This window comes from Phaethon lepturus, unplaced genomic scaffold (genome assembly GCF_000687285.1).
Source record: "Phaethon lepturus isolate BGI_N335 unplaced genomic scaffold, ASM68728v1 scaffold288, whole genome shotgun sequence".
NCBI lineage: Eukaryota > Metazoa > Chordata > Aves > Phaethontiformes > Phaethontidae > Phaethon > Phaethon lepturus.
Window position 1 is genome coordinate 16,831 of NW_010555327.1, and position 22,148 is coordinate 38,978.

Here is a 22,148-nt window from a genome sequence, read left to right on the forward strand (position 1 = left end):
ACCTGGTGTTCTGAATTGAGTGGATGGAGGTGCCTGCTGAGCAGTTCTGAACCAGAGGTCTGCTTAGACCTTTCTTTGTAGCATTAGTGTTAGTGTTTGCAGCTTGGGATTCCTATCGACTACCAGCCCTACACAGGTGAAAACCTGAATCAGTTCTCCTAAAGACACCTACCTCTCTCCATCAATTATTAGGGGGCCTAATTATGTAGTCTGAGCAATTCACTGGAAGCTTATTTCTTGGGCAGTGTGACTGTGGTTCAAAAGCAGTTACCAGAAAAAAGTCCGTCAGCAGGATTCGTTCTTGACAACATGTTTTATTCGTTTTCTAAAACAAGAAAAAACTATGCAAACAGTCTAGTAACCCAGCAGAGATGGAACTATAAAAAGCAAATCAGTAATTACAAGGGAGAGCACCCATACAATGGACATAAACTACCTTGCTAGTAACCTTTATCAATTAGAATAAAATGCACTGTTAAATTAATTACAATTGTTCATGAGCTGTCAGTTAAGTTTTCACAGGAGTATATAGTACAACATACTAGGAATTAAGAAACAGATCATTTTTATCTTTTGCCTAACGAGGGAGAGTGTAATCATCTAATCTCTAGCAAACAACCACGCTACTCTCACTAATAAGAGGAGATGTAGAAAATATCCCCAGAGAGAAGAGAGCATCTTTCCACTTACACTGCTTTACGTCAATAACACCACCCAGTTGTATGGAATTACTGGCAATTTACTTCTTGTTGCAGTTTAGGAAGGAGATTCAGGCCCAAAGAGAGTAAGATTTACTTAGTAGAAAATACTATTCTAAAAAATGAGAGGCAGTACACACCAGTTTTATTCTGAGTTCATGCCATACACTCTTTGTCTCATTTAAAATTCAGAAGGTTGCGAATAACCAGAAACCTCTATGTTCCCATAGACAAAAGTTCTCCATTCTGCTGAGTTCCAGTTACTAAGTAGTCAAATTCACTTCCCTGAGCCCCGCAGTCCTTCCTCACATGCATTTCTGGACATGAATTAGACCCTCTGCCTTCAGCACAAGATGAGCATGATATGGGAAATCAGCATGAAGGAATCCAGTTCTTCTGCCTGTGCCAGTTCTGTACATCTTTTCTACAAGCTGACTCTCTGAGGAAAACTTACTTCCTAGTCATAAAACTCAACAACAGTTAGTTTGGAGCTAAAAAAATAGGCTTGTTTTCAAATTAGTCATAAAAAAACCTTTTCCTTTGTTAGAAAAAAGCAATTTGTACTCATATTTACATAAGAGAACTGGATACATTTCCAGAGAACTAATCTCAGATATCCATACGTTCACGCTAGCCTGTTACGTTCCAACTTCAAGTATTCATAAGCACGTCTTGCAAGCAGGTGCGGTTGAGGTAAGTGGAAGCAGAGTGGTGCATGAAAACAGGAGTAAAGTATCGATAGCATTTCAAGGGTTTACCATGGAGGTTGTAAATGCATGTAGGAGAAATGTATTAAGTGCTATTAGGTCTGTCTACCTATAGATATAGAAGAGATCACAGAATCACAGAATCACTAAGGTTGGAAAGGACCTTCAGATCGTAAAGTCCAACCATTAACCCAATGCCACCGTGTCCCCTAAACCATGTCCTAAAGCACCACATCCACACATTTTTTGAACACTTCCAGAGATGGTGTCTCCTCCCCCTCCCTGAGCAGCCTGTTCCAATGCTTGACCACCCTCTCGGTGAAGAAATTTTTCCTAATATCCAATCTAAACCTCCCCTGGCACAACTTCAGGCCATTTCCTCTCATCCTATCACTAGTTACTTAGGAGAAGAGACCAACACCCTCATCGCCACAACCCCCTTTCAGGTAGTTGTAGAGAGCGATAAGGTCTCCCCTCAGCCTCCTCTTCTCCAGACTAAACAAGCCCAGTTCCCTCAGCTGCTCCTCATAAGACTTGTGCTCCAGACCCCTCACCAGCTTCATTGTCCTTCTTTGGACACGCTCCAGCACCTCAGCATCCTTCTTGTAGTGAGGGGCCCAAAACTGAACACAGGATTCAAGGTGTGGCCTCACCAGTGCCGAGTACAGGGACATGATCACTTCCCTACTCCTGCTGGCCACACTATTTCTGATACAGGCCAGGACGCTGTTGGCCTTCTTGGCCACCTGGGCACACTGCCGGCTCATGTTCAGCTGGCTGTCAGCCAGCACCCCCAGGTCCCTTTCTGCCAGGCAAAGATGTTATCCTTTTGTGCATCTAAAGCCAAGCAGAGGCTTGTGTTTATTAAATGGTTTTCAGCTACTTTCTGATTATAAAGGTGTATATTCTGTAAATAAAAGATGAATTCATAGATGCATCAGATAATCAGAATCTGCTTTGTATTCCTACGTCAAATATGCTTGAATTACTTTTTTTCCCCTCCACTTCAAAAAACTTTTTAGACAATGCTTCATTTGAAACTAGGTTTCTTGAACTGAGAAGTTTAAACCATTGTTTTCATTGACATTTTATTTCTGTCAGTGAAATGTATTTCAAATTACAAATGCCAGAGTGTCAGAAAAAATAGTTTTAGTTCCTGGATTCTGATACTGTCTTTTGTATAGTTGCTGTTACTAGTCAAAAAATTAAGACCACCACCACTAGTCAGCTCCTGCAGAGAACTTTAAATTTTTAAAAGCAATAGGAAATAATTAAAACCTAATTAATTAATTTTTGCACAGTAATTACTGTGTTGTACCTTATTATTAACCTCATACTACAACTAGAAAAAATAAAATTAGGCCCAAGGCATGCTTTCCCATTTTCTTAAAAAGGAACTGACCTCTGAAGCCAATGCAGTTTGTGGGAACTAAGCAGATGAGAACTTGCACATCTGAAGGCATCATGTTGGCTTTCAGATCCTTCCCTTGCTGTGGGGCTGCACTTACTCAGCCACAGTTTCTTTAAAGAACTGACACTGATGGTGGGAAGCTATACTCTTCATGTTTGTGTGAAACAGGAGACCTTCCCTTTGTCTCCTTTCCCTTTTTCCTAAACATTTCATGAGAGATCTATTTATTGTAAGTACTCTCTGTAAGGTTTGATGCTATATGTGAGGTTATGTGATACACAAAAGCTTACGTCCTGCACTTGAGGAGGTCTGGTATGACTTCACCAATCTGACTATGTGGTAGATGCTAGTCCTGAAAGATGACTGGGATCAAGCGTTGAAAGCGAGGAGAAGGCCAGCTACAGCTTGGAGCATCTAAAGATTTCTTAACTATCTTACTTTGCTATTATTAGGATCCACAGAAATGGAAATACTAAGTAAAAGTACTCACTTGTATAAAGTCCTTTTATCCTTCACTTTATTAGATCCCCTATTTGCAGTTACAATTTCTGAGTCCTCTGTAATGTATGTTAGGAAGCTCCAATCAGCCAGATAACCACACTGGGACTTAAGATGTCTCTGTGCTCAGTCCGCCGCAATGTGCATTAGCCATTCCCTTTTAATGTTCCATGACCTAAAAGGTTTTGAAATCTGTAGCATTTTTTTTTTTGAGAATCTGTGTCATAATTTGGTTTTCTTTACTACCGTATGCTCTTTAAATTCCTAACTTCTGATTCCTCATTATGCTTCTACTACTAACGAAGCAACCTTAATTTAAGAGAGCTACTTTTAATATTGTCCATATTGCATGGAAGTCTAACACAGAAACTTACTTTCATAGTCTTTCATATGAATAATTATGTGCCTTAAAGCTATTATGTGGTATTAAAATTAACTGTCATAATTAATTCATCCCATGAAAGGACAGAATAATTGTTAATTATGTATTTAAAATAGTCTCTAAAGCGGGGGGGGGGGGGGTATACTCTGGTTTTGTTGACATTGAGGTATATGTGTTAGAGGTAGGGGAGAGCTTCTCTCCCACTGGCACTTACTAAAAAAAAAAAGAGATTACAAGGTTTATTGTTTCAAAACACTGAGCTAGTGAGAAAAAGATTTTTAGGTGAGTCTTTAAAGAGAGGTAGATTTCTTCATAAAAACCAGGTAGAGGAAAGAACAAAATCAGATCTTATGAGTATGGTTAATATACACTTGTAGCCCCAATTTTAAAATCCTGTGAATTCAAGTGTCTGAGCAACTTCTGTTTTTTCCACCACGTGTACTAAATAGTGGTGACCTCTGAAGATTGCCTGTGAACATTTAGCAGCATTCCTAAGAAAGTGGGGCTATCATTTCTTCCCCCTCCCCAAGCAACAGAGTTATCTCTTCTATAACTGTTTGATAGCAGAGTAACCAAAAGTTACGAAGAACACTGAAAGCCATTAGGGCAACTTGAATTTAATTGGGAAAGAGCTAAAGTTCCAAAAAAGTTTTTTCTCGTTGCCATAAGGCTGTACTTCCTGAATTTTAGTGTGGGGATGGGTGTGAGATAAAGCAATGCTTACCACACAGACCAAAAAAGATAGGAGAAATTAAAATCCTCTTAGCTGCCATACCCAACCTCTTGAAAAGTGCACTGAAGCTTGAGTGAGATTTAGAGAAACAGAGAAGGTGTTCTAAGAAACTGTGGATCTTGAAACAGGTCTGTTTTCACCTGGTGCTAGGCATCAGTTAGCTTCATAGAGGCTGCTGGATTTTAAATACCATCTTTCTTAAAGGCTTTTTAGATGGAAACCATTTTCCTGCATAATGAGACATTTACATTTTGCTCTTTTTAAAGATTTTAATTTTAGCTAGGGAAACCTTATGGGAATGCAAACGATGAACATCGTCTAGAGAAGGTTTCTGGGGTGAGGTAAAAAGTTTTCATTAAACATTTTCCTTAACATTTCAGGTGAAGTAAATTGACTAACCTTCACATAAGACAAACAAGCCTCTCCTTAAGCCTACAAATTCCCATTAAAAAAAAACAACAGAAAATTAATTACTTCATCAAGTTCCAACTTACGCAAATGTAGCATATCTGAGCCTCACCTAATAATGGAGTTGCTAAGTCTTGTAGTGCTGGATAGTCAACTTAATCACAGACTTCTTGAATTGCTCTTTCCACAGATCTGTACCCCAGATTTGGTGGTGTTTCTAGCATGTTCCAGTCAAAGGCTGAAAGAAAGGTTACTGAAGCGTGCTGAACAGCAAGGGAGACCTGACGATAACCTGAAAGCCACTCAAAGACGACTAATGAATTTCAAGCAGAATGCCGTCCCATTGGTTAAATATTTCCAGGAAAAAGGGCTAATCATCACAGTAAGTCCTTTAGTGATATACCTCTGAAAACTTAATTGTTGTTGTTGGCTTCTTAGACCTTTTTCTTTAAGATAGGCTAGATGAGTCAAATTATGTTTTAGGTATACGCCATGGTTACTGAAAGCAAACTTTCAGTTTGCTGAGAATGTGTTTTCTGCAAGATGCAGTAACAGAGCAAAATATATGTGCATGTAGATGACATGTAAGCACCATGACAATTCTTTGCTGCAGGCATAAATTGCTTCACCAACTAGTTTGTTCAGAAATTATTTGCATGAAAGAAGAGCTTGCTTTGAAACACTGGTTGCTATTCCAGTGCCAGCAGTTTCATCCCTTGCAAATAGTCATGTGCTTTTTGGGTGGTTGTCTTGCGAGGGGAGGAAAGCAGAAAAAAAATTACGTTCTAACAGAAAGCATATCTTGAGTTGGATTAAATCAATACAGATTCTTCAAGGAATAAGTATATCTGGCTGTTGAACTGACTCCAGTAAATAAAAAGTCCTTAGATTATCTTATCATGGGTTAAATATGCCTTATTATGTGGTCTCCTGCAAGCTTTAACATTTCAGATAAAAAACTTGATTACAAGAAAATTGTAAGGTAAATAGACCACTTGGATATCAGTAAGAATACTGATTTCTGCAGTCTTTGGTGCAAGAGAAAGTATCTCTAAACACAGAACGTACCAAAAGCTGCATTCGTAAATAAAGCCAGAAGTACTTTATGGATGTAGGGCTAGCAAGTACTGCTGAAGTATTTAACAAATGCTTAATGACAAATTCAATGAGCAGTTGACAACGGTTGAATTATTGTCATGTTTGAAATTACAGACTGTGTCTGGTTGTAATAGTGCACAGAACTTGGTACCACATATGATATCATGCAAGCACAGATGGCCTATTTTGTTTCTTTTGATAGCCTAAATAACCTAGGTAGTTCACATTGATATGTTCTTCTCACAGCAAATATGACTAATTCTATGTGGTAGTCAGATTCATGAAGGGCTAAAGCATCCTTAATTGTAAAGTCATCTAATGATGTTGGTAGCCTTAATAACGCACTTCAACATCTTCCTGGATTTCAGAATTAAAATCCTGGGAAATTTTTACTTTTTTTTCTCCAGAATGTATTTTTTTTTTTTTTTTTAGGATTTTGATTAACTCTGTTTGGAAGGATGAGAGGATTGGAATTCTTGGAAGTTGTTGTTCTTTATTGAGGAAGTGTGTATTTTGTGACATTCCTATAGCCTTTGCAAGTGCTCCTCCTATAGAAAGCACACTTAGCTCTTCAGGGAAGATGTGCCTGTGTAGGTAAAGCATGTGGGGCATCTGGATAGAATTCCTTTTCTGTGTTGAGACCTGTAAAACAGGATGTTTTTCTTATTGAGGTTTTGTCTTCTACTTTTTAGCTCTGTTTCTTAAGAGTTCTAAAGATAATTTAAATTGCAATGTTGACTTTAGATATCTCTTCTCATTTTGAAGAAAGCAGATGTTTGTGATGGTATGGAAATGGCACATGAACATTATATAAGTGACCACTACAGGACAAGGAAACAGCACATGCAGAAAATACTGACTTGGCAACATGTCCAAAAAGTCTTTAATACAAAAAAATCGATAAGATTCTAATTTACTTCTTAACTATATGATCTATGCAAAATGTGTTAATATAATGTCACGGAGATCTAGAAATTACTCTAGATTTACATCAGTGTAGAAGTGAAGAGAATTAGCCTTTGAAAGGGAGACTCTATTGTTCACCTGTCAGTAGAGCTGCTACAGTGCAGTTCATTTCCCTGTTGCATAAACAGGAGCATTAGTAAAGCCAAACCCTGAGAGTTAGATCCATGAGTAATTTCAGGCCAATGGATGAAAAGATCTCTTTCTGTAGATGATAAAGAATATATATGGCAGACCGCATTTCCATAAAATTTTGTTGCATATGGAACCTACACTTTGTAGTTGCCTAAGGCAACTAATTTAGTGGGGAATAAATAAGAAAAAGGAGTAATAAAAAGATATTAAGCATGCATACTCCAGAGCAAGTAAGCAACTGAAAATTTCTACAAAAGGACATTTTTTTTAAAACCACATGACCTTGAAACAGAGCAAGTGTATGTAGAAAACTACATACTACTAGAGCAAGTTATAAATCTTAAGCGTTTCTAAAAAAATGGTTTTGTCACCATTTGTTCCTTTGCTTAGTGCTTGGTATGTAGATCAATGTTATCTATGGAGTTCATATGTTGATTTTGTTGGAAATTCGTTTGTCTAATGGGAAATCTAAGTATGTTTCTGCCAAATTCCTGCCCTTTCCCTTTAAGCAAACATCAATGGAGATAACATATTTTCTTACTCCAAATGGCTTCTTACTCCTGTTGTCTTCTTCACTGATAAACTTAAGCTTTCTTTGGTTTTGAAAAAAAGAAATCATACCATTTTTCATAGGCTTCCATCAGTGGAAAAGACAGAATCTTCTTAGAAAGCCATAGGATCCAAGAACTATGCAGTCTTCATCACCACTTTCTCCTGGTGGAGGCCTTGTATCTTCAACTTGCCTTTACTAGTATGTGTCTGTATAATACACCTGTAATATTAACATTTCTACATGCATTTGGTGTACTTGTGCATGCTATTAACAGAAGGGGGAAGCAAGAAAGAAAATCGCATTTATCCTGCTGATTATAACATTCAACCTGAAAGGCACTGAAATATTATGCGGATTAGAGCAGCATAAGAGCTAGAACAGAATAAAACAGAATTACACTAGCCTGATTCCTAGAGGAGTGAATCCTTGAGGCAACGTCAGGCAAGGTCAATGTTGACCAGCAGGAAAAAAAAAAAAAAGATTTACATTTTCCTTAAATACCTACCTGCACCTTGTCACTGCTATTCAAAGCTCTAAATCGAAGATGTTTCTTCTAGCCAGCATCACAATTCTACTCAGGGGAAAGAAACAGAACCATTTGTCATACCGACTTTCTGGATGAAAAGCTGGACATGAGCCAGCAATGTGCGCTCGCAGCCCAGAAGGCCAACTGCGTCGTGGGCTGCATCAAAAGCAATGTGGCCAGCAGGTCGAGGGAGGTGATTCTGCCCCTCTACTCCATTCTGCATCCACCTTTGGAGCCCTCAGCACAGGAAAGACATGGACCTGTTGGAGTGGATCCAGAGGAGGGCCACAAAAATGATCAGAGGGATGGAACACCTCTCCCATGAGGACAGGCTGCAAGAGGTGGGGTTGTTCAGCCTGGAGAGGAAAAGGCTCCGAGGACACTGTACTGCAGCCTTCCAGTACTTAAAGGGGGCTCATAAGAAAGATGGGGACACACTTTTTAGCAGGGCCTGTTGCAATAGGGAAAGGGGTAACAGTTTTAAACTGAAAGAGGGTGGATTTAGACTAGATATAAGGCAGAAATTTTTTACAATGAGGGTGGTGAAACGTTTGAACAGGTTTCCCAGAGAGATGGTAGATGCCCCATCCCTGGAAACATTCAAAGTCAGGTTGGATGGGGCTCTGAGCAACCTGATCTAGTTGAAGATGTCCCTGCTCGCTCCAGAGGGGTTGGACTAGATGACTTAAAAGGTCCCTTCCAACCCTATGATTCTATGGAGACTTAATTTTAGAAACACAACTCAAATTTTAAACATCTACTTAAATATGTCATTCATCAATAAACAGACCAAAAGAGAAAAGAAAAATTCACTGAAATCTATCTAAATATGATTAATATGCAGACATTTGATATAATGCGACAGGACAAGAGGAAATGGCCTCAAGTTGCGCCAGGGGAGGTTTAGATTGGATATTAGGAAAAATTTCTTCACTGAGAGGGTGGTCAGGCATTGGAACAGGCTGCCCAGGGAGGTGGTGGAGTCGCCATCTCTGGAAGTGTTCAAGAAACGTGTGGATGTGGTGCTTCAGGACATGGTCTAGGGGACATGGTGGCGCTGGATTAATGGTTGGACTTGATGATCTTGAAGGTCCTTTCCAACCTAGTGTTTCTGTGATTCTGTGATTCTGTGATAATCAGTCTACTGTTAGACACTGTATGAGCAAGAAAATAAAAATCTGAATTCCCAAAGAATACTAATTTTCCTGCTCCAACAGTTATTCCATACTGTTTTTAACATATTTTGGTTAATAGAATTAAAAAACACATTCTTCATTTCAGATCTTATTGGTTAGGTTGCGTAGGTGCAATTTTTTCCCTTCATCTTTTTTTTTTTTCCTCCATGTTTGATATACAGTACGTAGCTTACACTTGTTTGCTGCTCTGTATGCCTTATGTTTTCAGTGTCTGCATGGTATCCCTGCTCTCAGTCTAATGCTGGTTTATGTTTTCAAGGAAAGAAGTGAGGGCCCAACTACAGTATTTCTAAGAAATGGGAAGATATAATTGTTCCTTCTTGAAAAACTCGTTCTGTGGAATAATAAAGTTGGAATATCCCAAATTTTGCATTGTTTTTCAAGCAGAACAGATCTGTAAACTTCATTATAGTTAAGAAAGAGAAGTAAATATCTAATATTTTCATGAACACACAGTCTGTGTTTAAAATTCTTTTTAGCAATCTGTCAGTAGGTCTCACAGTCAAAACCTGACTTTACTTAAATCGTATTTTATTTCAGGAAATATCAAGTCAATAGTAATAGATATCACCATATTGGACATGGAGTATATAAATAGATGTATATGCTGGCATTTAGTGTACCAGTAACTTCTAAAAAATCTTAGAACATTATATGTTGTTTATCTAGACAATAACTAAGCCACAGATTACTGGAGAGGGGGAAGATGTTAGTTAGATTAAATTATAAAAGGGAAAAAACATAAATGCCTAGATGATCTGTAAGTACTCTAATGTTTATCGGAGGACTTCAGTTCTGAACACAGTTTAATCCATTCCCATATCCTTCCTGCCATCTAGTAAATATTAGATTATTATTATATTTGGTCTCAGGTGTTGACATGACAATTGGTATGTGTACACAGCCATGAGTAGCGATCTTCCAAATAAAAGGGTCTGTGTATGCAAACTTCTAGAGAGTACTTACTGTTCAATTAAAAATACTTAAGTGTTTTATATCATTTTTGTTTGAATATTGTTAGGTACTTTGTTATTTTGCCTACAGTACTCCTAGAGATACAGTATGGTATCATTTCAGTTTCTAACACTGATTTATAAGGGTTTCCTACTTTCGTTTTTTTGATTAGATAATAATGAAAAAGGCAAAGAAAGAAAAAAACCCTAATCCCTATGTAACTAATGTGCTTTAATGCTTTTAAAATGTATGCTGTCCTGCTTGCTCTGAAAAAATGTGCTGTGAGTTACAGATAATAAAAAGTTAATCCTTCTCCCTACACCGACCCCTGGCACCCCAGCTTAGATAAACTGTGTTTCAGGAGAAAACTGTTTTGTGTTAGCTGAAGTTCTAGTCCAGCACATCTTTGTTGTCTGGTGAGAACTTACTGTTAAAGTACATTAATATTAAAAAAGTTCCTTAAGAATCAGCTGGAAAATTCAACTGAAAACTGTTTTGTTGTTTTATTAATTTCAAAATACATTTCTCTTCTGGATATTATATTCATGTTTCATCATTATTAGACCTGTTGCTATGATCTACCCAGACCTTAGGAACCTTAGTATAAAGCTCAAAAAAAACCCCATTCACTGACTTTTGAATAAATAATTACGATGTAAATTATTCTAACTAGGAAACTTTTTCGTTTACATCCCATCGGACATAATTCACCCCACTGCAGGGAAGTTTAAAGAACACACCCATACAGCATGGTAGACCATAATGAACAAACAGTTGTAGCACTTGTATCATAATGTCCCTAACTCTAAATCATGAACAAAATCTCCCACAGAAAGCAGCCTCTTTGCCTACAAGAAATGTTTTTTTTTTCCAGTCAACTAACTTGGTTAAGTTGTTCTCAGTTATAGGGATGAGATATATTCTAGAGAGAAAGGAATAAGAATTCAGAGGATAGCAGATGGTGCCCTCACAGTGAAAAATACCAGAGTTGTACTTTTTTTACTGCTGATTTACTGAGGAAAATGCAAGAAAAAATTATAGCTACTTATTTTTATAAAATGAAGCCATTGGTAGCAATCAGCCATATTCAATAAAGTAAGAATTTTGACCATGCTATGGTTATTGCTGTTATGTTTTTATCAGAGGAAAAAATTAATTAGAGGTGAGGAGGGCAAGATAATATGCAGGATTTGTATCTCCAGATAATCTGTATTTCAGAAACTACTTATTTCTATCAAACCAAAATTAATTGTGGGAAGGTGGTAGAATACAGGAGAAGTTGAGTAGAAGGGAAAAGGCAGTTAAACTTCATGTCTCTACTCTGCCTTGTTCAGATGGATTTTAAATCTCTACTATTCCCACCCCAGTGATACCGATCACCCAGCTATTGGTTATTTTGAAAAGGGTCTTTAATTCTCCACTTTATCTGGACTGTAATCTGGTATAGATATTGGTATAGTCATTGGAGAGGAGATCATTGGGTTACAAAAATCTTTTAGTCACAGTTATTAAAGCTGTTCTTGGAGAGCTTAGCTGTTCTTTGTAGAACATATCTGTTGGCCTAGACAGAAAAAAAAAAAGATTGCAGAACTCACCATCATAGCAGTGGAAGTTTCTCTTACTGGGGACAGGATTAGGCCCAGTCTGCCTTATTTATAATAGTTCTGTGTAAGCATAGTGCTTCAGTGTCAACCTTGTTATGTTAATAAGTCTGTGTGTATTAAAAAAAAAAAAAAAGTCTAGCTTTAGTGAGGCAAAAATGCTAAACATGAAAAGAAGGTTATGGACCTTATTCAAAGAGCCAGGACAGGACAGCATTCTGTGGCATAAAATGCTGATTTCACTGATAGCTTCATTGTCTCAATTGTCCTGTTAGGGCATTTACCATACCTATGCAAAAATTAAAATGACATTCAGATTAGTCAGAAGAAGTAAAAAGAACTCAGAAAAAGCAGCTGAAGCTGGAAATCGATTTTGAGCACAAATTTAGAAGTTAAATAGTTGCGGGTGAGGGAAATAGCTTATGTAGCTGTGTGCCTTCATTAGCATCAAACAAGCCTAATGGCTGTCAACTGTCACAGAAAAATTCCCCACAGAGCTGTGTTATATAAATTTTTCTCTTGATTTGGTTAAAAAAGGGATTTTGCTATAGCATTGCACACCGATATGAACTTTAGCTACAGGCTGTGACTTACCAATACGCTGACGAAAATACCGGTTCTAATCCATTTCTAAAGTTTCTGTGCTATCATATAGCTGTCCAACTTGAGGTTTTGGGTTGCACTATTGTCGTGGTTTAAGCCCCAGCTGGCAACTAAGCACCACGCAGCCACTCACTCGCTCACTCCCCCATGGGGGGACAGGGGAGAGAACTGGAAAAAAAAAAAGAGTAAAAGTGAGGAAATTCATGAAGGCAGTTTAATAAGTAAAGCAAAAGCCGTGCACGCCAGCAAAGCAAAACAAGGAATCCATTCACCACTTCCCGTGGGCAGGCGGGTGTTCAGCCATCTCCAGGGAAGCAGGGCTGCATCACGCATAACGGTTTCTTGGGAAGACAGATGCCATCACTCTGAACATCCCTCCACTCCTCCTTTCTTCTTCGTCCCAGCTTTATATACTGGGCATGACGTTATATGGTAGGGAATATCTCTTTGGCCAGCCTGGGTCAGCTGTCCCAGCTGTGTCCCCTCCCAGCTTCCTGTGCACCTCCAGCCTTCTTGCTAGCGGGGCAGCACGAGAAGCTGGACTGTCATTGACTGCTCAGCAACAACCCAAAACATCAGCACCTTATCAACATTTTCTCATCCCAAATCCAAAACACAGCCTCACACTAGCTTCTGTGAAGAAAATTAACTCTACCCTGGCTGAAACCAGGACAACTATTTATTTATTTATTTATTTATTTAGCTGTGAATGCTGATTCCAAAGGACTGTCAATTACTCTTTCCTCCTTTAATTCCAGGCCCCTCCCTGGAGAATTGTGGGTCCTGCAATCTAGTCCAGCTGGTGGACTAGAGAAAGTTTATGCATGCTCTCATCACTGCTGGGTTTTACACTGTGTCTCAACACTATTTATGTGTTACTGCTTTATGAGATATTTTGAAGACCATACAAAAGAAGGTATATAAATGAAATTTATGTAGAAATGTGTCTAAACAAACTGTTTTTAAATATATGCATGTTTTATATGGGAAAGATAGATGAGTAATTTGTACATATGTGGAAACAAGCACCATAGAGACTTTCCAAGCTTCAAAATATTTTCAGCCTCTGACTATATGATTTATGTCAACAAGTTCAGTATCAGAAACACTAATGTCTGCCAGAGAATGACCAATCTTGGAAATTTGCCACCTGTGTATACACGCAAGCATGCAGAGAAACCTTGAGGGCGGAAATTCTTTGCTGAGGTGAAAAGCATGGGTGCAACACTGTGTTCTTTTTTAACTTTGGAAGCATGATGGTTTAATTAAATACCAGCTTTTTGAAATCTGCCCTGCCTCCTGTAACCCCAATAATTTGAATGAAGAAGTAGACTTTGAAAAAAGAAATAAACGTTGACAAGTCTGGCTATAGAATTAGCCATTGATAAGCGCATGGGCCGAGTTGATTTAGGAGCTGTAGAAAGAGAAAGGGAATGCTGTTTCTGACAGCCATACTATCCCAGATTTATCCATTTCTGGCACAGTGGAAGCTGATACATGCTTAAAATTAATAGTTTTTTTTTACAGATCTGAAGCTAAAGCTGAGATAAGTAATTAAGCCAAGTTATCATGCAGAGAAATTAACTGTAAGAGAGATTTAAAATAACATGCCCTACATATTCTTCAAGTTATTTTAAACAGTTCATCTTAAGGTAATTAAGCTGTGTCCTTTGGGTGAATATTAGCTTCTAATTTCCTTTTTGTAGTTAAAGTGAGGCTTAAAGAAGATTAATTTTTCTTATTTAGAGGAAAATTATATTAAGGAACCAGCTTGGAAAAAATACTTAATCTCTGGGAAGTCCTTTTGTATTGAATCAGAAATACTTGGCATCCATGAGCAAACTTTTCTATCCTAAACCACACCTGATTTTGTGAACATCCAGCAGAAGAACCAAAACTGCATTTCATTCATGCTTTGCTTGTAAATGTTGAAATACCACTTTCTTACAAAAAGTTCCATTAGTGATTTCCAGCTCTGATTACCACTGGTAGATCTTCCCTTTGAGAAGTTTATAGCCAGTGACTTCCTGGTTTTAAGGCAAAAGCATTTTGCTGCCATTTAGTGGAAAAAATTTGGATATCAACGCATGTAAGTTGCTACATCAGTAGAATCAGGGTGTTTTTTCAGCTCTCACTCTCACAGTCCTGTTAAATTGTTACTACATCTGGGGGCTTAAGTCCTACAATTCCAGTATTTAACATCCCTATTTCCTGAATCTTAAGTTGGTATCATTAGCTATTGTTAAATATTTTATTTCCTTATACACATGGCAACTGAATGTTTGTGCTGATACCAACCATACTCAACTGTGATTCAAATGGGTGAAATGACACTGAGTGGACTGGCCTGTAGTCATGCAATCTAGTATCATCCTGTAATTATTTGAGCATTTGCCCCTTTTCCTCCTTTCCTGTAGATGTACCGCATGAAAGAGAGGGGAGACACAAAAGATTACACTTCCTTATTTTTTAATGAAAAAATTTATGATGCACGTTTGTGAATGCTCAGGTGTTGTAATGATGGAAGCCATTTAAGTGTCAAAATGGAGAAGAGATGCTCAGACAGTCAACAGAAAATCTGATGCAGTTAATCTTATGGACCTGTTCTGGCATTTTTTTTTTTAGTGTTCTGGAGTCTTCTTTCAGCATTTAGGCTTAACAAGACAGGGTTAGGTGCAGCTACAGTGTTGGTGGAGAACTGAGAAAGCTGAAGTAGCTGAAAGCTACTCATCTGTTGTGTGACTCAGGGAACCACATACTACAGAACACCACAGTACTAAAGGGAGAACTATAGCCTTCCCCTAGCACATCTTCATCTTTGTAGAATGTTCTTTTGAATGTTTCTGATAGCTCTTTGGAGGATTTTTTTTTTCCTAACACAACTAAAGAATATCTGCCAAACAGTGCTTTGAAGAACCGTATGACATACTTCAGAATTAGGAAACACTGCTATTGTGTTAATTCAGCACTTCACTAAAGTAATATATCCTTGTTTATATTCACTGATACTTACACATCAGGTAGCCACTAATATGGCTATTTTTTTCCTTGTAACTGTGGTACATCATTTAGTGTTAGCACAAACATCTCTGCATACCATTACCTTGTGTCACGTAGACATAACCTAAAATTCTTGGCAAAGACTCTCTTGTGAATCCTCTGCAGTTTGTCTTTGCTATAACTAAGCATGTTTCCTTTATCCTCTTAGCACAATTATCATCCTTCCTACTCCCAGTGTTAACATTTGTACCTTTCCATCTGATACAGGACTGCAGTTTGTTTCATTAATGTGAATGTAACTATCTGTTCCCTTTGTTGTCACCATATCACGTTCTGCAAATTCAGTAGAGTACTTAAATAATAAAATGGGAAAAGAAACCTCACAAGACATGACTGTAACACTGCAATTACAATTATAATTGTAATTTTCTGTGAAGGAAGAACTGTTGTCTCTATTCTCAATGGTTAGTCTCTTCTTATAGCAACAGCAATGGTCATTCATGCCAGTCATGGTATAGCAAATGGAGGACATGTGTAAAATGTGGCATCTTTTCACTGTAACTTGCTATGAACTTATGAATTTATATATGTAGGATTGTTCATACATCTGTTACCACTTGATCCATTTTGTGAAAAATATAATTGCTAAAAATATGTTGGTTTTAGGCAAATCTTAACATTTTTCATCATGTCCTCCACTGGATTTCTCCTCCTGTCTTTAACCAGAATGTCAAATTGAAGCTTCACATTCATGTTTTTAATACCAGTATTTTAAAATTCTTTGCTCTGTCTAGAATGTCAGGTCTTGTCTTTTCTTGCATTCTACCATCCATTGTGTTTTGGTAATAATATAGTTTTTGTAATGACGAGGTCATCTCCCTCTCCTACCACTGCAAGATGCCAATTAGGCCATTTAAAAATATTTTTTTCACTAGTTTCCTGCTGTGTCCTGCCTTCTGTGCTTTTTTGGACTGCTCTACTAAAAAGAACAGACTTCTGTACAAATGCAGCGTCCTTACTAAAAGGAAACCTAGAATGTGGGCAATACAATTTTTAGTCAAGTTGCTTATTAAGTTTATCAGTCCTTAATACACTGAAAAAATCCAGTAATCCTTTTTGTATCTGCACTTTATTGCAAGAATTTCACTATGTAAATTCTACATAATATAGATTCACATAAACCTAAGGCAGCTCATTTCTGTTTCTTTTACAAGAACATTATCTCGGCTGTCCTTCAGGCTATGTGTATCGCTTCAGTCTGCTGTAATGGCCATTAAAGATTTTGTGGGTACTTAAGCTTTCATCTCTGACCATGTTCATGGGGTGCAAGACACAAATGAGCTCAATTCCAGTACTGTGAACAGAGGCTTTTCTTCATTTATGCAATTCATGTTCTCTCATATCTGCTGAACTTTAGAAAGAGGGTAATGTGAATTCTGAAATGTGATTTCTGAAATGAGTCTGCTTTTAAGAAATATTCATTATATCTTTGAACTACAGCCAGGAGACCATTCCTCAGAAAAATCACTAAATTTAGTAGGGTTAGTGTAATACAGAATAAGTTAAACATAATCTGGATATTCTCTTATGGGTTAGGTTAGGAGTTGGTAATAGAAACCATGTCAGTGTTTCTTGGAAGGATGTCTCTACTAAAACCCTTAGCTTAACAACCAGTAATGTTAGAGTAAATTTTCAATAGACTGATAGCTTCTTGTTAAGGAACAAGAAGTTAACACAGCAATTTGTTATAACCCCGTTCTGATAACATACCATGTAAATATTAATTATTCTTTAAGTTTAAAAGTTACAGTTGCTCTTTTTATGTTGAGCAAAGTTCAAACAAAATTGCAACATTCCTTTTTCCCCCATGAACTGTACTAGCATGGTGAACTTTGATGATTTAAAAAAAAAAAAAAGTGCTCTGGAAAAAGATTTACTAGAAGATGACTGACATTTGAGGCATGAAACAAGACCTAAATCTAACCTTTTTCGAGTGCATGATTTGGCTTTGAGGATGAAAAAGGACAAATATAAAAGTCTTAAGCAGGTATAGAAGCTTTTGATAATTTATTCACTGGAGTAAGGTTGTGACGTAAGTATGTGGAGAGAGTCACTCTCTACCTCTGTGACTATTTATGTATTTACAAAAGTTGTACAGCTCAGAGAGAAGGGTATGTAGGAAACTTTTTGCAAATTAAATCATAGGCAAGTACCCAGGAGCTTCATTACATGAGGTAAGAGAGTGTTGAGTTCACATCAGAGAATCAGTTAAAAATTTGCTGGTATACAAAATCAATTGCTTGCAGAGCCAGCATATATGGAGGAAGGAGGAAGTCAACAACATCCTAAGACCCAATAGAGGGCTTTTAATGGAAATGGGATCTAGTTTGTTCAGTGTAAACTGGTCCACATGAACTTTTGTTTGATAGGGTATTTGTATTTAGTCAGTTCCCTTACTCCCTTGGTATAATTTTAATACAGAGTAAGCTTTACAAATAGTTGGGATCTGTCTGTAAATTATTTTTCTTCTTCTGTGGTGTAGATTACTCTCAAAACTAATAGAATCAAATAAGATATTACAGTTCTCTGGAAGTTTGGACAGTGACTTCCAAAAGTTTCTGGGAGCTAGAACACTATAGTCCAAGCTAAAGGGAATTTCCCTTTCCTCCTTAGCAATAATGACTGTATGGATTGCAGTCATTGTTTTCATTTACAATTTGAAAACTAATTTTAAAGAACTAGCACACTGAACTGTCTTGAAAACTCTGCAAATCTTGTCTTTGTTCTATAAATTATCACAAGTCCAATTTTAGAGTGAGTCTGACTACTGATACTTCCTGCTTACTATTTATCATGCCCATTGGAGAAGACTGTGTTCCTTGGAATGAAAACAAATTTACTTTTGATATAATACTCTATAACAGTTAGAAGTTCTAATGAGATTTATGATATGCAAAAGGAGGGAATTAGAATTGTATTAAAGATTATTAATTAGGATATGCTTGGTGATGCTCACCAACTGAATTTGACTATCTGCACAATGCAGCGTCATATTAAAAATGGGACAGGTAGCCAAAGAATGCCAGAAAACTGAGTTAAGATAACAGGTTCAGGCTTAAGATCATCTGAAATAATTTTCTGTTTAGAAAGATTTTTACTGTTAGATTATCCAAGTCATCTTATTCCGAATTAAAACAGAAAAGTTATAGAAAGAGAAAGCAATTTTTAAAAATAGTTTGTTTTCTACCTCACTACAGCTTAAACCACATCAAAGGAGAGGGGGAACCTAAAATTCCCCCCCAATCTCTTTTGTAAGCAAAAGAAATTGGGATGTATTTACACTGTCTTTTTCTCCACTTAAAGTAATTTCACTGCAAAGGTAAAGAAATCTTCATTTTCTTGAAGGTCTTTTGTTTAATTAGAATCTTAAAACAGAAGGAAAATGCAGTAAAAGATATCTTTAAGCCTAGTATCAAATGAACTGAAACTAAACTTCACAAAACTTAATAAACTTGTTCTACCCTTATAAATTGCATCATAACACTTCCTTCATTTACTGAATATATTAAAAATAAAGACTAAATTGTTTATACCCATTCACCCTGCAACTTTTCAAAGTATTTTGACCAACATGAACTATAGATAAATATAGAATTTGTCATATGTATCTCCTTATATTTTTGTTTTAGAAGCATGCAAAAATACCCATTTACACTTTGAGTTGCTTTTAGCAGTGCTTCCATAAGCTTATACTGAAGTAATTTTCAATTGCTAACATAAATATGCATTATTTCTTACTCATAATTGTATAGCTGTCCCTTAACTGCTTAGAAGCAGAAAATACAATCAAATCAATGTTTTCTCCTAAAGCCTATCCTGAATCCAAATCAAACCTGTTTTCCAGAGTCCATGAGTGTGTCAGAGCCTATGCCATTCACTCTGTCTGAATAATGTAAATGGTTTTAATAACAATTATATCAATAGTAAAATTTTAATAATAAAAGGAAGGCAAACATTAATCAAACATTCATTACGTTAAGGTAAGTAAAAAACAACAGGTAATTGTTAAGTGTTCTAAGTAGCTATTTACTTCTAGTCACCGTTTGAGTTCTAGTCAGTACTACAACACTGGTGAAGGTCGACAGACAGACGTACGCACCTTCCATACACTTTGAGCTGACTTACATTACAAAAGCAGACACTACGAAAACACTTAATTTTGTAATTCACTGCCGGTGTTTTGCCAGAATCCCAGTAGAAATTAATATCACTGTACAGCTATAAGATTGAGAATATTCTGCTAAAATAATTAAGGGTGGAAACAGTCAGGAAAAAACCATACTAGCACTAGGCAGCAAATCGAAAGGTAGAAGCTTCACAGATACTTATTTGTCTGTCATTTTGCAAGATGACATTGAAAACCACCATAGTGCGAGAAACGCCATGACGCAGTCTCATCCAGAAAAACACAGCAATGGTGAAGGAGCTGCAGTGATGGAGAATACCAGCCAGAAGCTACTTTAATACAGAGAAACCCCCGAGTTTATAAAATAATTACTGTTTAGTAAGTGTAAAGTAGTGGATTCTCCTTTAGTATATCCAAAGTTCTAATTTTCTGTGTAAATTGAAGCAATAGTCAGTAATAGCATTTTTTTGTAGGTAAAGTTGTATAAATACTCAATATAGGCTGTTTGGCTTGCTTCTGCAATAAATTATTGATTGCAATAATACAACAATGTATTAGTAGTATGGTATTAGACCTCAAGAGTTAGTGTTCTGGGTATTCTGTCATTGACTTAGCTCAAAAGAACAGGTAGTGGACAGCCAAAGGTAAAGTTATGAAATTACACTAAAAGAAAAATTGTGGAGCCTTCGTTTTGATCTTTCTTGGTGTGTTTTTTTCCACCTTTCTCCTGCAACACACACTCTTGTCATATTACACACATTTCTTGACAATATCCCTATCCCTTCTCAGACTTCCTTTCCATAATCAGGGTTAAGTGAGCTGCTCTAGTTTTCTGATTTGTACTTTCTATTTCCTTGATCAATAGTGGCCATTTTTTGTACTACTTGTTGACAGCACATCCCTTAAACATTTCTCATGCCTTTTTTTTAGTAGAGCCATTATATTATTTAGTGCTTCCCTAAAATTATATTTCATTTAATAGCCGCTGGGTAGAAATATTGTCAAAAGCTTTTGAAAAGTTAAATAAATTAATGTCAATCAGTTGCACTTCATCCACTTTTTTGTTATGATACTTAAAAAAATGCTTTCAGCCTACATAATCATGTGGGATTTTGTCCTACATTTGTTTCCAAAAAATACATGCTAGATGCAAGAATGTCATATTCTGTGATGAGTAAAGGAATAGTTTCTGTCAGTATCTGCTCAGCTTGCCAGCTTTCATTTATAAATCAAATAGTCTCCTTCGTGCTCTGAAACAACGTGCTCCAATAATTTGGACAGCTAAACAAAACTTTCTGGTGCAGAAATTAAAATAGCAGTGCACTCACTTCTTGCTGCAGGAAACAAATTCATGTCCTTCCTGAGGCAGCGCTATTAGAAGTTGATTTTATGAGCCTATCCTGAACTCAAGCTGACATTTGCTGAATGTTATGCTAAGTTTGGTATGCGTCATTCTTCTAGAGATAAATTATTTATTTCATCAAAATATAGCACTCTTCAGCTCAAGATGACCAAGGGAGGGCTTATTATCAAGGATTCCAATGCCATTTATGGTTTATTAATACAGAGACCACCACTGGAAACAGTGCTTATCCTGGGTCAGAATTTATTTAAATACACAGGAACTGTTTAGCGGGGAAGTAAAATTTATTTTTGTCTTCCAAAGAAAATAGAAAAGCTAATAACTTTTCAAATATTCTAGTTCTTACAGTCTGAAATTCCATTTCAAATAACTATATTGCAGATGAAACAATCTATATTGCTAAGGTCTTAGTCACCTACAAATGTCAAATTAGTTCATTAATTAAATACAGATTTTGCATATAAAAGCCCCACAGCAACTAACGTTTAAGGCTATGGTATACCCTATGCTTATTCTTGCATCCGAGTCATTAGTTCTTGTGCTTTATTAACTAGTTAAATTTGCAGGTAATTTGAAAGTAATGCAGGACTTTTCTTGTTAGCTTTCAGTTGGTAGCATTCTTCCTGATGCTCATCATAAGCATATTTTTTGTAATAGTTTAATAGTTGTTATGACATCATGTAATGGTAAAAGACCAGCCTATAGTATTTTAGTATTTTTCATTCAGAATCTTTGCCACAAAAGCCAACAAGAGAAATGCTATTGATCTTGAAAGGGAAATACTTTGTGTATTTGGCAGCAGTATCAATGCTTTTCATTGAAGCGAAGTGCAAACTATCACTGGAAGAAAATAGTATTTATAGGAAGAAATGTCTTTTATTTCCGAGTTTCTGAAATTTGTTTTAGCTGCCTTATTTACATTACAATTGTTGCTTGTATGAACCTTTTCCAGGAAACCAGTGTTGCTATACATTTATTTCTGGTGCCTGTCTGCAGTCTGTATGCGCTGCAGGAGGGTGCTAGAAAATGGTGGGTTTTAAGTAAAAGAGACAGTGACATCAGAGCTCCAGGAACACTACAGGCAGGGGAGAACACATATTTTTTAAACTTCATTCAGGAAGAATCTCTCTACA

General features: G+C 36.8%; 1 protein-coding gene across 1 annotated transcript in view; it reads left to right on the top strand.

The window, feature by feature from the left end:
- AK5 (adenylate kinase 5) overlaps positions 1-22,148 on the top strand; it is a 92,846-nt gene that overhangs the window by 16,706 nt on the left and 53,992 nt on the right. Inside the window, exon 6 of the mRNA XM_010292107.1 lies at positions 5,028-5,219. Coding sequence (XP_010290409.1) covers positions 5,028-5,219 — 192 coding nt within the window. The remainder of the gene's footprint in view (positions 1-5,027; positions 5,220-22,148) is intronic.